Here is a 16,397-nt window from a genome sequence, read left to right as displayed (position 1 = left end):
TAGCAGAAACCACTAAATTATGAAATTGCTAAATTGGGAATTGTACTTCAACCCAGAACAAAAAATGTGCTTTGACGGACACTAAATATCTTGCCCAGCAACAACAGTACAGCGGTGGGTAACGAGAGATTTAGAGGGATTTAAATTTGAGGCCTAGTATTTAGGCGCTGGGTCACCGGTATGGATTTAGTGACAGAATTAGACTTGGAAATGCACAGAAGCGTGTGTGTGAAGTTATTCTGAATGACCCTATGTGCACCTTCAATATTATATACCCTTTTAGGGATAGATTTCAAATAGCTCTGATATAGCAGAAACCACTAAATTATGAAATTGCTAAATTGGGAATTGTACTTCAACCCAGAACAAAAAATGTGCTTTGACGGACACTAAATATCTTGCCCAGCAACAACAGTACAGCGGTGGGTAACGAGAGATTTAGAGGGATTTAAATTTGAGGCCTAGTATTTAGGCGCTGGGTCACCGGTATGGATTTAGTGACAGAATTAGACTTGGAAATGCACAGAAGCGTGTGTGTGAAGTTATTCTGAATGACCCTATGTGCACCTTCAATATTATATACCCTTTTAGGGATAGATTTCAAATAGCTCTGATATAGCAGAAACCACTAAATTATGAAATTGCTAAATTGGGAATTGTACTTCAACCCAGAACAAAAAATGTGCTTTGACGGACACTAAATATCTTGCCCAGCAACAACAGTACAGCGGTGGGTAACGAGAGATTTAGAGGGATTTAAATTTGAGGCCTAGTATTTAGGCGCTGGGTCACCGGTATGGATTTAGTGACAGAATTAGACTTGGAAATGCACAGAAGCGTGTGTGTGAAGTTATTCTGAATGACCCTATGTGCACCTTCAATATTATATACCCTTTTAGGGATAGATTTCAAATAGCTCTGATATAGCAGAAACCACTAAATTATGAAATTGCTAAATTGGGAATTGTACTTCAACCCAGAACAAAAAATGTGCTTTGACGGACACTAAATATCTTGCCCAGCAACAACAGTACAGCGGTGGGTAACGAGAGATTTAGAGGGATTTAAATTTGAGGCCTAGTATTTAGGCGCTGGGTCACCGGTATGGATTTAGTGACAGAATTAGACTTGGAAATGCACAGAAGCGTGTGTGTGAAGTTATTCTGAATGACCCTATGTGCACCTTCAATATTATATACCCTTTTTGGGATAGATTTCAAATAGCTCTGATATAGCAGGAACCACTAAATTATGAAATTGCTAAATTGGGAATTGTATTTCAACCCAGAACAAGAAATGTGCTTGAACGGACACTAAATAACTCGCCCAGCTACAGCACTAGGGACAGATTTAGCTGGATATAAATTTGAGGCCTAGTATTTAGGCGCTGGGTGACCGGTATGGATTTAGTGACAGAATTAGACTGGGATATGGCCAAAAAATAAACAGACTATTGCTGGTTAAATGCACTTGGTGTGACAGCTTCACCCTGATGTAGGCTTTAGCCAAAAAACAACCACACCATTGAGGGTTAAATGCACTTGGTGACAGGCGCAGCTTGCCCCTGATTTTGTATATGGCCAAAAAATGAACAGACTATTGCTGGTTAAATGCACTTGGTGTGACAGCTTCACCCTGATGTAGGCTTTAGCCAAAAAACAACCACACCATTGAGGGTTAAATGCACTTGGTGACAGGCGCAGCTTGCCCCTGATTTTGTATATGGCCAAAAAATGAACAGACTATTGCTGGTTAAATGCACTTGGTGTCACAGCTTCACCCTGATGTAGGCTTTAGCCAAAAAACAACCACACCATTGAGGGTTAAATGCACTTGGTGACAGGCGCAGCTTGCCCCTGATTTTGTATATGGCCAAAAAATGAACAGACTATTGCTGGTTAAATGCACTTGGTGTGACAGCTTCACCCTGATGTAGGCTTTAGCCAAAAAACAACCACACCATTGAGGGTTAAATGCACTTGGTCGCAGCTTGTGCTGGCGCACCACAAGACACAAAATGGCCGCCGATCACCCCAGAAAAATGAGACTGACAAACGGTCTGTGCAGCCTAAAAACAGTGAGCAATTGAGGATCAGCAGCTCAATGATCCACAGCTGCAGATCGATCAGTTAATCAAGTCCTTTGGAGGAGTTAACCTGCCTAATCTCGCCCTACTGTCGCAGCCGCAACCTCTCCCTACGCTAATCAGAGCAGAGTGACGGGCGGCGCTATGTGACTCCAGCTTAAATAGAGGCTGGGTCACATGGTGCTCTGGCCAATCACAGCCATGCCAATAGTAGGCATGGCTGTGATGGCCTCTTGGGGCAAGTAGTATGACGCTTGTTGATTGGCTGCTTTGCAGCCTTTCAAAAAGCGCCAAGAAAGCGTCACAAAAGCGCGAAGAAAGCGACGAACACCGAACCCGAACCCGGACTTTTACGAAAATGTCCGGGTTCGGGTCCGTGTCACGGACACCCCAAAATTCGGTACGAACCCGAACTATACAGTTCGAGTTCGCTCATCCCTAGTGATGACGTCACTCCGGTCATAACATGATCCATCACATGATCCATCACCATGGTAAAAGATCATGTGATGGATCATGTGATGACCGGAGTGACGTCACCACAGGTCCTGTTCAGCAAAGGAGACAGAAGGAGATGCCGGGCTGCACGATCAAGTGAATTAAGGTGAGTTAAAAAATGTATTTTTTTTTTTAACCCCTCCAGCCCTATTGTACTATGCATACTATATTCAGAATGCTATTATTTTCCCTTATAACCATGTTATAAGGGAAAATAATAATGATCGGGTCTCCATCCCGATCGTCTCCTAGCAACCGTGCGTGAAAATCGCACCGCATCCGCACTTGCTTGCGGATGCTTGCGATTTTCACGCAACCCTATTCACTTCTATGGGGCCTGCGTGAAAAACGCAGAATATAGAGCATGCTGCAATTTTCATGCAACGCACAAGTGATGCGTGAAAATCACAGCTCATGTGAACAGCCCCATAGAAATGAATGGGTCGGTATTCAGTGCGGGTGCAATGCGTTCAACTCACGCATCGCATCCGCGCGGAATACTCGCCTGTGTGAAAGGTGCCTAACACCTCTAGGACGCAGAAGCGTCTCTTACCTTCCCAGGAGTGCAGGAGCGCATGGCAGAGTGGCGTGTAAGATGGGCGCCGCCATGTTTTTACCACTCCCTCCTCCTTGCATAGCGGCACATGTGTGGAGACACATGCATGCAGCGACGGCTGGGAGGAGGCGGAACCTCCAGAGGGAAGGGCCATTACCACCACTGAAGGTAAAGAAATTGACCTCATTGCTGCAGCAAGGCAGCAACGAAACAGTCTTAATAAGTCCCAAAAGAAAGAAAGATGGTCCAGCTTCACTGAAAAATACTTGAGGCTTTATTCAATCCCGTGCAGATAAAAACCAACATACAACAATGCAGAAAATCGACCGGTTTCGGATCACTGTAGATGCGGATCCTTAGTCATGATGTGCATCAGTAGGAGGTGAGGTTGAGACTAAATAGTGAACCACCAAACACAGGTGATTACAATCAGGTACAGGACACACCTCCTGATGACATCCTTCACAGATAAAATGCATAGTAATTACAACATGCCGAAAGACATAGAAAAATAAGATAAAATTTACAAATTGCAATGATAAAAAAAGAAGAGGAGTAAACATATTAGTAATGTAGAATAGTATCATGACGCCGGTTCAGTCCTGATGGTATCCGTGAGCCTAATTTGAAAATCCAGAAGCACTCACGATTGAGCAACTTTTTCTTGTGATCACCGCCTCTGTTTGGTCTGTTAACCCTTTCCACTCCTTGTACTGACATGCTGTCTGTATTACCATCATGGACCGCAGCAAAATGCAGTCTTGCGGCAGAAACATTTTTTATTTTAGCATGAGGTACATCAGAAATGTGACGGCATATTCGAACTTTCAAACAGTTGGATGTGCACCCGACGTACTGTAAATTACACAGAGAGCATGTTATGCAATATACCACATATGTGGTGTTGCAATTGATGTATTGCTGAATAGTATGAGTGGTATGGTTACTTGTAGACACAATATGCGAGCCCATCCTCATACAGGGAGTGCAGAATTATTAGGCAAGTTGTATTTTTGAGGATTAATTTTATTATTGAACAACAACCATGTTCTCAATGAACCCAAAAAACTCATTAATATCAAAGCTGAATATTTATGGAAGTAGTTTTTAGTTTGTTTTTAGTTTTAGCTATTTTAGGGGGATATCTGTGTGTGCAGGTGACTATTACTGTACATAATTATTAGGCAACTTAACAAAAAACAAATATATACCCATTTCAATTATTTATTTTTACCAGTGAAACCAATATAACATCTCAACATTCATAAATATACATTTCTGGCATTCAAAAACAAAACAAAAACAAATCAGTGACCAATATAGCCACCTTTCTTTGCAAGGACACTCAAAAGCCTGCCATCCATGGATTCTGTCAGTGTTTTGATCTGTTCACCATCAACATTGCGTTCAGCAGCAACCACAGCCTCCCAGACACTGTTCAGAGAGGTGTACTGTTTCCCCTCCTTGTAAATCTCACATTTGATGATGGACCACAGGTTCTCAATGGGGTTCAGATCAGGTGAACAAGGAGGCCATGTCATTAGATTTTCTTCTTTTATACCCTTTCTTGCCAGCCACGTTGTGGAGTACTTGGACGCGTGTGATGGAGCATTGTCCTGCATGAAAATCATGTTTTTCTTACCTTGCAGACTTCTTCCTGTACCACTGCTTGAAGAAGGTGTCTTCCAGAAACTGGCAGTAGGACTGGGAGTTGAGCTTGACTCCATCCTCAACCCAAAAAGGCCCCACAAGCTCATCTTTGATGATACCAGCCCAAACCAGTACTCCACCTCCACCTTGCTGGCGTCTGAGTCGGACTGGAGCTCTCTGCCCTTTACCAATCCAGCCATCTGGCCCATCAAGACTCACTCTCATTTCATCAGTCCATAAAACCTTTGAAAAATCAGTCTTGAGATATTTCTTGGCCCAGTCTTGACGTTTCAGCTTGTGTGTCTTGTTCAGTGGTGGTCGTCTTTCAGCCTTTCTTACCTTGGCCATGTCTCTGAGTATTGCACACCTTGTGCTTTTGGGCACTCCAGTGATGTTGCAGCTCTGAAATATGGCCAAACTGGTGGCAAGTGGCATCTTGGCAGCTGCACGCTTGACTTTTCTCAGTTCATGGGCAGTTATTTTGCGCCTTGGTTTTTCCACACGCTTCTTGCGACCCTGTTGACTATTTTGAATGAAACGCTTGATTGTTCGATGATCACGCTTCAGAAGCTTTGCAATTTTAAGAGTGCTGCATCCCTCTGCAAGATATCTCACTATTGTTGACTTTTCTGAGCCTGTCAAGTCCTTCTTTTGACCCATTTTGCCAAAGGAAAGGAAGTTGCCTAATAATTATGCACACCTGATATAGGGTGTTGATGTCATTAGACCACACCCCTTCTCATTACAGAGATGCACATCACCTAATATGCTTAATTGGTAGTAGGCTTTCGAGCCTATACAGCTTGGAGTAAGACAACATGCATAAAGAGGATGATGTGGTCAAAATACTCATTTGCCTAATAATTCTGCACGTAGTGTATATGAGCAACATGTACATCTTTTATGCCCACATTTAAAATTACCTATGTTTCTCAGCCAAGTAGGCTGGGAGCCAGGTTTATCCTGGTATAGAGAGGGGCTCACCATATTTGCTAAAGTAACACCCATCAAGCCTAGTGCCTACTGTACAAGCCTGTGGGAGCAGTGCTATGATCTGGGGTTGCTCCACAGCCTTAATAAGTATCACAATGGCATAGCATTTGTTAAATTTTAAAGCAAAGAATGAGAATTGCAGTGAACAGCACTGTAGCCCTTCTGACTAATACACTGCCTGTCCCAAAAAATAGTCGCCACCAAAAAAAAAAAGGTCACACACACTCTAATATTTCATTGGACCGCCTTTAGCTTTGATTACAGCATGCATAAGCTTCTGCAATGTCACAAGATTTATTTCCATCCAGTGTTTCTTCACTAAAATCTTGCATTGATGATGGTAGAGTCTGACTGCTGCACAAAGTCTTCCCCAGCACATCCCAAAGATTCTCAATGGGGTTAAGGTCTGGACTCTGTGGTGGCCAATCCATGTGTGAAAATGATGTCTCATGCTCCCTAAACCACTCTTTCACAATTTGAGCACGATAAATCCTGGCATTGTCATCTTGGAATATGCCCGTGCCATCAGGGAAGAAAAAGTCCATTGATGGAATAACCTGTTCATTCAGTATGTTCAGGTAGTCAGCTGACCTCATTCTTGGAGCACATACTGTTGCTGAACCTAGACCTGACCAACTGCAGCAACCCCAGATCATAGCACTGCTCCCACAGGCTTGTACAGTAGGCACTAGGCTTGATGGGTGCATCACTTCATCTGCCTCTCTTCTTACTCTGATGCACCCATCACTCTGGAACAGGGTAAATCTGGACTTGTCAGACCATGTGACCTTCTTCCATTGCTCCAGAGTCCAATCTTTATGCTCCCTAGCAAATTGAAGCCTTTTTTCTGGTTGGCCTCACTGATTAGTGGTTTTCTTACGGCTACACAGCTGTTCAGTCCCAATTCCTTGAGTTCCCTTCGCATTGTGCATGTGGAAATGCTCTTACTATCACTATTAAACATAGCCCTGAGTACTACTGTTGTTTTCTCTTCGATTTGATTTCACCAAAAGTTTAAGTGATCGCCGATCATGATCATTCAGGATTTTTCCCGCCACATTTCTTCCTCGAATACAATGGGTCCCCACTATCCTTCCAGTTTTTAATAATGCGTTGGACAGTTCCTAACCCAATTTTAGTATTTTCTGCAATCTCCTTAGATGTTTTCTCTGCTTGATGTACGCCAATGATTTGACCCTTTTAAAACAGACTATCATCTTTTCCACGACCACGAGATGTATCTTTCGACATGGTTGTTAAAGAAATGAGAAGCAACTCATTGCACCAGTTGGGGTTAAATAACTTGTTGCCAGCTAAAAGATAATCGCCCATGCAGTAATTATCCAATAAGAGGCTCATACCTATTTGCTTAGTTAAATCCAAATACTCCAAATAAAGCAATGACAGGGTGTAAAGTAAATAAATATATCTTTCTGACTAATATAGTAGCTGAACCCCAGCCCTTAACTCTGAGCCAATAGCTATAAAGGGCACAGACCTAGGGAATAAATATGATGTAAATAATAATAAAAATATACTTCCCAACATCTCCGCCTCCTTTATAGGCCTCTTGCACACGACTGTATGTCCTCTGAGAGCGGGCCATATGTCCCGGAGAGGCATTGATCGTGCGCACGGGAGTACACAGCATTATAGATTGCAATGATGCTGTGCACTTCTGGCTGCTCGCGGGGCTATTGTCCACGGGGGATTGGGCATTATAATCTATGATGCTGTGTACTCCCATGCGCACGATCAATGCCACTCCAGGACATATGGCCCGCTCATGGACCATATGTCTCGGAGGGCATACGGTCATGTGCAAGAGGCCATAGAAGGAGGCTATCCAGGAAGGACAAACAAAAAAAATAACAGTGGGAGGTTCTAAGCTAGGGAGCAATATAGGATTTGCTATTAATTAATTAATTGACATCTCCTGTCCTATGTTTCAGGAGGATTAGAAATTCCCTGTGGGTGCTGCTGCTGAGGGACAACACGGAAACATAATTTTTTTTCTTCTAAAAATGTTCTTATTGTGTAAAATAGGGATGAGCGAATTTCATATTTTGAAATTTGTTTTCGGTTCGGGTTGTGGTATAATGTGAATTGCTTTATGGATTCCGTTACCACGGACCATAACGCAATTCCATGAAGGAATGCGTAACGGAATGCCTTTAGAGGCATTCCGCTATTCATTCCGTCATAATAGTAGTGTATGGCCTGAATAACGGATCCGTACGGTTTCCGTTATGCAAGAGAGGGCTCCAGCATAACTGAAGCAGGACGGATCCGTTCTTCAGACCATAGAATTCTATTAAGATGGAATGAATAACGGAATGCCTCTAAAGGCATTCCATTATGCATTCCGTCATGGAATTTTGTTATGGTCCATGGTAACGGAATCCATAAAGCAATTCACATTATGTGACAACCCGAACTGAAAACGAATTTCAAAATATGAAATTCGCTCATCCCTAGTGTAAAACTTAAAAATAAAAACAGACATATTTAGTATCGTTGCGTCCATAATGACCGTATCTACAAAAATATAACATGATCCACCCTTTCAAGTGAACGATGTAAAAAAATAGAAAAATTATACCAAACAGCTTTTTTTGTGAGTTCACCTCCCAAAAAATGAGATAAAAAGCTACCAGAAAGCCAAATGTACCCCAAAATGGTGTTAATAAAAACGACAGCTTGTCCCGCAAAAAATAAGCCATCACACAGCTCAGTCAACAATTTTTTTTTAACGTTATGGCTCTTGAAAAAACATGAAAATTCCATGTTAGAAAATTCCATGTTAGAAAATCCAGATGCCGTTCCTTCCCTTCTGAGCCTTGACGTATCCCCAAATAACAGTTAACAACCACAATTGGGGTGTTACTGTATTCAGGAAAAAATGGGTAGCAAATTGTGGGGGATATTATCTGGTTATCTTTTGTGAAAAAAAAGTTTAGGGGCCTAAACCACAATTTTCTTGTAAAAAACAAAATATAATTTTTCATTTTCACAGCCAAGGGTTATAAATTCTATGAAACACCTGTTGAGTCAAATTGCTCAGTATACTCCTTAAAAATTCCTTGGGTGGTGTAGTTTACAAAATGTGCTCACCTTTTGGGTGTTTTCACTGTAGGGGTACATCAGGGTCTATTTAAATGCAACATGGCGCCCTAAGACCAGACAAAATCTGTCTTCCGAAAATCATATGGCACTTCTTGCCTTCTGACTCCTGCCATGTGCAGGTTACAACCACATATGTGGTATTTCTGTAAACTGCAAATTCAGGGTACTAAATATTGAGGTTTGTTTTGTTGTTAACCCTTGATGCTTTACAGTAAAAAAATTGACTAAAATGGAAAATCTGCAAAAAAAAGTTAAATTTTGAAATGTCACCTCTATTTTGCTTTAATTCCTGTGGAATACTTAAAAGGTTAACAACATTTTTAAAACCAGTTTTGAATAGTTTCAGGGGTGTAGTTTCTAAAATGTGGTATTTATTTGTGGTTTCTATTATGTGAGCTCTTCAAAATGGCTTTAGATCTGAACTGGTCCTTTTCTTAAAAATTTCTAAAATTGCTTCTGAAATTCTAAACCTTTTAACGTCCTAAAATATAAAATTACATTACTAAAATGATGCCAACATAAAGTAGACATATGGGGAATGTTAAAATGAGTATTTTATGATGTACCACTGTCTTAAAAACCGAGAGATTAAAACTTATAAAACTGTGATTTTTTTCACATTTTCGTAAATTTTCATTTTTTTTTTATAAATAAAGGTGAACTATATTGACTCAAATTTACCATTAACATTATGTACAATGTGTCACTAGAAAACAATCTCTGAACGGCTTGGATAAGTAAAAGCATTCCAAAGTTATTACAACATAAAGTGACATGGCTCGGTCTGAAAGTGGTTAAGTTTACCATGCATAGTAAAATACTACTGCCCCTGGGGATTTCCTGACTTGACTCAGAGAAATGTAGGTGTAGGTCTAATCCCACTGCTCTAAATCAACATATGCTCTACTATACCTTGTGAGGAAATACCCTAGCCCAGGCAGAGGCTTGTTTTCATCCCCTTCTCTTACATATACCCAGTTGGCCCACTGTCCGCAATAGCTGCACCCCTGATTTTATTATGAATTACCTTCATGAGAGTTTCAGTAGGTCTTTTGAGATTTATCATGTGCAGATTTCCAATCACTGGCAATGGCCAGGGTCCAGGAGGAAAAGTTCCAACAGGAGTATCAGAGGTCCATAACTTAACATTTTTCAAAATGTATACAACCAGCAGGAGTGGTAGCAGGTAGAGCATCAATGCAGACCATGACCAGTCCATAGCTGTTTCCAATGTTAGCTGAACAGTATTCCCTAAATCGAAGCAGAGCTTAGCTCTTTAATGGTCTCATGGCTCAACTGGAAATGATTCACAGATCAGGCTAATCATTCTCTACATGGTAAACTCTGCTGCTTGCATCAAAGTAAGATTTCCTTTTCTTTAATTAACATTATCATGACTTGTATTATATTTTGCAACTGACAACAAAAGGAACAACTTATTGTACATGTGTAGCTGGTCAATAATGGTACACCCATCCGTTCAGGTTTTTTTTAGGGCGTTTTTGCTCTTAATACTTTATTGCCTTTTATGATTAGACTTAGGGGTGTAGGAAGGCGCAAGGGGCTGTCATTGATTGAAGGTATGTGTCACCAAGATTCCTTGCCTCTGTGAGGTAAGAGCCGGTAGTACGGCATACATATTAGGACATCCTCAGACATCATCCACAACTCCCTCTTTCGTCAGGAAAAACTCCCTCTTCTGTCAGCCCGAAGTCCATCAGTCCTCCTCCCTCAGACCAAACTCCCTGCTCCATCAGACTAAACTCCCTCCTTTGTCAGCCAAATCTCCCTCCTCCCTCATCCAAAACTACCTCCTACCTCAGACGTCATCCAAAACTCCCTCCTCCGTCAGGCAAAACTCCATCAGTCCTCCTCCCTCAGACCAAACTCCCTCCTCCGTAAGGCTAAACTTCCTCCTCCATCAGCCAAAACTCCCTCCTCCCTCATCCAAAACTCCCTCCTCCTTCAGACGTCAGCCAAAAGTCCCTCCCTTAACTCAAAACTCCCTCGTCCCTCAGACGTCAGTCAAAAAATACCTCCTCCATCAGCACTCAGCCCAAACTCCATCAGCCGTCAGAGGGTCAGGATTTAGATGTCAGCCCTCAGCCTAAACTCCATCAGCCGTAGTAATAGAGTGTAAAATATGTTTACAGCAAGCACTGGCACCACAGACCATTCTCTTCACACATTATATATATATATATATATTATGGACACTAATACCAGGCACCAGTATTAGATACAAGTTTCCTTGGTGAATAATGGAGGCACGCCGTGTTCAGCCGCTGACATACATGGGTTTCTCTCCAGCACACGTTACATCAGCAGCCGCTAGAGACTAGTTCGCCTACAAGTGAATGAGATTCCTTATCAAATGACTCTATAGTTCAGGGGTTAGAGTGCTAGTCTTGTAAACCTCCGGGGAGAGTCCAGACCTTTGTTGAGCTTTTGGCTGACGCCCTGGGTGGAAGCCTAGGTGAAAGCCGGGAGCACAGATGGGCAAACCCTTGGCTTAGTGTAACGGGGTTCCGAAGGTGCACTCGGTCTCCCATTAGCCGCAGACCTGCTGCTTAGCTTCGGGAGCGAGGATATGTGCTTGACCTCGTTCCCAGGGCGGCTTTGCTAGCTGGGAGGTTCCCTGCTCCTAAGTCTGCCTTGAGCGCCGAGCTAATCACTCGGTGCTCGACTGGTTGGTCTGTCGGTCATGTGACGCTGGCTACGTCACATGACCCTCACTCCCCACTATAAATACAGGCAGTCTGCTGGCCACAGGTTGCCTGTTAATTTAGGTTCCACCTGTATTTCCTGGCGTACTTACCTCCTGCTGTTTCCTGACGATCCTCTGTCTGCTCCTTGTGTACTTTGCTGCTCTCCTGGTATTCTGACCCCGGCCTCCTCCTGACGATCCTCTGCTTACTCCTTTGGTACTTCACGACTCTCCTGGTATTTATGACCCCGGCTTCTTCTGACTATTCTCTGTTTGCTCCATTTGTTCTTTGTAGCTTTCCTGGTATTGACTTGGTACGTTCACGTTCTGTTGTTTGTCTGTCTGTCATCCCTGCACTTAGTTCAAGCTAGGGATTGCCGTCCAGATGTCCCCTGTCATTAGGACTCGTGAGGCAAGTAGGCAGGGCCAGGGGTAAGGGTGGAGCGCAGTGGTCACTTCCCTCCCCCCTGTGTGTGTATGTGTGTGTACGCGACCGTTACAGATTAACAGGCCCAATAACCACTGTATTATGAATCCTCTGGTGACCCTGACTGACCATGTCTCTAATCTGACGCAGATGGTGCAGGAGTTAGGGGAAAAACTCAGTTCTTTTGAGTTAGGGCAAGGTTCTTCCACTCCTCAGGCCTCCACTCCGCATTTTGAGCCCCAGATTAAGCTTTTCTGGAGACCGGAGGAAGATTCTCTCCTTTAAGGAGAGTTGCAAACTTTACTTCCGTTTGCGCCCCGTGTCCTCTAGCCCCGAGAGTCAACGCGTGGGCATTATCATTTCCCGAATACAGGGTGATCCCCAGGACTGGGCGTTCTCTTTACCTGCTGGCGCCAGTTGTTTATCTTCTGTGGAGGGGTTCTTTCAGGCCCTGGGTACCCTCTATGATGAACCAGACAGGGCTCTAGTAGCCGAGACGGCTCTAAAGGCACTGGTTCAGGGCAATCTACCTGCGGAGGATTATTGCACCCAATTCAGAAGGTGGTGTGTCCCCTCAGGGTGGAACGAACCAGCCCTGAAGAGTCAGTTCAGGTCAGGTCTGTCTGATAATTTAAAGGATCTGCTCATCAGTTATCAACCTCCAGAGACCTTAGAGGAGATGATGACCCTTGTTGTCCGACTTGACAGACGGGTTAGAGAGAGATGATAGGAATAACGGAGGGAGTCAGGGTCACCTGGGATCCAGCAATCAGAAAATCACAAATGAATGTACAACACTTATCTTGTAGAAGACTGGGAAATAGGATCAGCATGCACACACACTCCAGGAAGTTGTATAAACCGCACACTAATGCATTATGGGGAGGAATTTAAAGGGATGCAATCAGTCCAACTACATGACAGCTGAGAGAGGCTAACGAGATGAGGAACTGAAAACCAAAACAAAGGAAGCTCAAGGAGGAGGTTCTAAAAGGCATCTGTCAGAGCTTCTCAGATGTCTGGTGGTGACTAGAGTTGAGCGAACACCTGGATGTTCGGGTTCGAGAAGTTCGGCCGAACTTCCCGGAAATGTTCGGGTTCGGGATCCGAACCCGATCCGAACTTCGTCCCGAACCCGAACCCCATTGAAGTCAATGGGGACCCGAACTTTTCGGCACTAAAACGGCGGTAAAACAGCCCAGGAAAGGGCTAGAGGGCTGCAAAAGGCAGCAACATGAAGGTAAATCCCCTGCAAACAAATGTGGATAGGGAAATGAATTAAAATAAAAATTAAATAAATAAAAATTAACCAAAATCAATTGGAGAGAGGTCCCATAGCAGAGAATCTGGCTTCCAGTCACCCACCACTGGAACAGTCCATTCTCAGATATTTAGGCCCCGGCACCCAGGCAGAGGAGAGAGGTCCCGTAACAGACAATCTGGCTTCATGTCAGCAGAGAATTAGTCTGCATGTCATAGCAGAGAATCAGGCTTCACGTCAGCCACCAATGCAACAGTCCATTTTCATAAATTTAGGCCCAGCACCCAGGCAGAGGAGAGAGGTCCCGTAACAGACAATCTGGCTTCATGTCAGCAGAGAATTAGTCTGCATGTCATAGCAGAGAATCAGGCTTCACGTCAGCCACCAATGCAACAGTCCATTGTCAGATATTTAGGCCCAGCACCCAGGCAGAGGAGAGAGGTCCCGTAACAGAGGATCTGGCTTCATGTCAGCAGAGAATCAGTCTTCATGTCATAGCAGAGAATCAGGCTTCACGTCACCCACCACTGTAAGAGTCCATTTTCATAAATTTAGGCCCAGCACCCAGGCAGAGGAGAGAGGTCCCGTAACAGACAATCTGGCTTCATGTCAGCAGAGAATCAGTCTTCATGTCATAGCAGAGAATCAGGCTTCACGTCACCCACCACTGCAACAGTCCATTTTCATAAATTTAGGCCCAGCACCCAGGCAGAGGAGAGAGGTCCCGTAACAGACAATCTGGCTTCATGTCAGCAGAGAATTAGTCTGCATGTCATAGCAGAGAATCAGGCTTCACGTCAGCCACCAATGCAACAGTCCATTGTCAGATATTTAGGCCCAGCACCCAGGCAGAGGAGAGAGGTCCCGTAACAGAGGATCTGGCTTCATGTCAGCAGAGAATCAGTCTTCATATCATAGCAGAGATTCAGGCTTCACGTCACCCACCACTGCAACAGTCCATTTTCATAAATTTAGGCCCAGCACCCAGGCAGAGGAGAGAGGTCCCGTAACAGACAATCTGGCTTCATATCAGCAGAGAATTAGTCTGCATGTCATAGCAGAGAATGAGGCTTCACATCAGCCACCACTGCAACAGTCCATTGGCATATATTTAGGCCCAGCACACAGGCAGAGGAGAGAGGTCCCGTAACAGACAATCTGGCTTCATGTCAGCAGAGAATTAGTCTGCATGTCATAGCAGAGAATCAGGCTTCACGTCAGCCACCACTGCAACAGTCCATTGGCATATATTTAGGCCCAGCACACAGGCAGAGGAGAGAGGTCCCGTAACAGAGGATCTGGCTTCATGTCAGCAGAGAATCAGTCTGCATGTCATAGCAGAAAATCAGGCTTCACGTCAGCCACCACTGTAAGAGTCCATTTTCATAAATTTAGGCCCAGCACCCAGGCAGAGGAGAGAGGTCCCGTAACAGAAAATCTGGCTTCATGTCAGCAGAGAATTAGTCTGCATGTCATAGCAGAGAATGAGGCTTCACGTCAGCCACCAATGCAACAGTCCATTGTCAGATATTTAGGCCCAGCACCCAGGCAGAGGAGAGAGGTCCCGTAACAGAGGATCTGGCTTCATGTCAGCAGAGAATCAGTCTGCATGTCATAGCAGAAAATCAGGCTTCACGTCACCCAGCACTGTAAGAGTCCATTTTCATAAATTTAGGCCCAGCACCCAGGCAGAGGAGAGAGGTCCCGTAACAGACAATCTGGCTTCATGTCAGCAGAGAATTAGTCTGCATGTCATAGCAGAGAATGATGCTTCACGTCAGCCACCACTGCAACAGTCCATTGGCATATATATTTAGGCCCAGCACACAGGCAGAGGAGAGAGGTCCCGTAACAGAGGATCTGGCTTCATGTCAGCAGAGAATCAGTCTGCATGTCATAGCGGAAAATCAGGCTTCACGTCACCCAGCACTGTAAGAGTCCATTTTCATAAATTTAGGCCCAGCACCCAGGCAGAGGAGAGAGGTCCCGTAACAGACAATCTGGCTTCATGTCAGCAGAGAATTAGTCTGCATGTCATAGCAGAGAATCAGGCTTCACGTCAGCCACCAATACAACAGTCCATTGTCAGATATTTAGGCCCAGCACCCAGGCAGAGGAGAGAGGTCCCGTAACAGAGAATCTGTCTTCATGTCAGCAGAGAATTAGTCTGCATGTCATAGCAGAGAATCAGGCTTCACGTCACCCAACATTGGAACAGTCCATTGGCATATATTTAGGCCCCGGCACCCAGACAGAGGAGAGGTTCATTCAACTTTGGGTAGCCTCGCAATATAATGGTAAAATGAAAATAAAAATAGGATTGAATGAGGAAGTGCTCTGGAGTCCAATAATATTTGGTTAAGGGGAGGTAGTTAATGTCTAATTTGCACAAGGGATGGACAGGTCCTGTGGGATCCATGCCTGGTTCATTTTTATGAACGTCAGCTTGTCCACATTGGCTGTAGACAGGCGGCTGCGTTTGTCTGTAATGACGCCCCCTGCCGTGCTGAATACACGTTCAGACAAAACGCTGGCCGCCGGGCAGGCCAGCACCTCCAAGGCATAAAAGGCTAGCTCTGGCCACGTGGACAATTTAGAGACCCAGAAGTTGAATGGGGCCGAACCATCAGTCAGTACGTGGAGGGGTGTGCACACGTACTGTTCCACCATGTTAGTGAAACGTTGCCTCCTGCTAACACGTTGCGTATCAGGTGGTGGTGCAGTTAGCTGTGGCGTGTTGACAAAAGTTTTCCACATCTCTGCCATGCTAACCCTGCCCTCAGAGGAGCTGGCCGTGACACAGCTGCCTTGGCGACCTCTTGCTCCTCCTCTGCCTTGGCCTTGGGCTTCCACTTGTTCCCCTGTGACATTTGGGAATGCTCTCAGTAGCGCGTCTACCAACGTGCGCTTGTACTCGCGCATCTTCCTATCACGCTCCAGTGCAGGAAGTAAGGTGGGCACATTGTCTTTGTAGCGTGGATCCAGCAGGGTGGCAACCCAGTAGTCCGCACAGGTTAAAATGTGGGCAACTCTGCTGTCGTTGCGCAGGCACTGCAGCATGTAGTCGCTCATGTGTGCCAGGCTGCCCAGGGG

At 44.5% G+C, this 16,397-nt stretch overlaps 1 protein-coding gene across 1 annotated transcript in view; it reads right to left on the bottom strand.

Moving 5' to 3' along the window:
- LOC122935951 (cytochrome P450 2K4-like) overlaps positions 1–10,170 on the bottom strand; it is a 111,058-nt gene extending 100,888 nt beyond the window's left edge. Inside the window, exon 1 of the mRNA XM_044291916.1 lies at positions 9,937–10,170. Within this exon, the coding sequence (XP_044147851.1) occupies positions 9,937–10,128 (192 nt within the window). The 5' untranslated portion in view covers positions 10,129–10,170. The remainder of the gene's footprint in view (positions 1–9,936) is intronic.
- Positions 10,171–16,397: the final 6,227 nt, after the last annotated feature.

Source organism: Bufo gargarizans, chromosome 4, assembly GCF_014858855.1.
Source record: "Bufo gargarizans isolate SCDJY-AF-19 chromosome 4, ASM1485885v1, whole genome shotgun sequence".
In the NCBI taxonomy this organism is placed as follows: Eukaryota; Metazoa; Chordata; class Amphibia; order Anura; family Bufonidae; genus Bufo; species Bufo gargarizans.
Note: the sequence above shows the minus strand (reverse complement) of the source record. Positions and strands in the feature narration are given on the sequence as shown.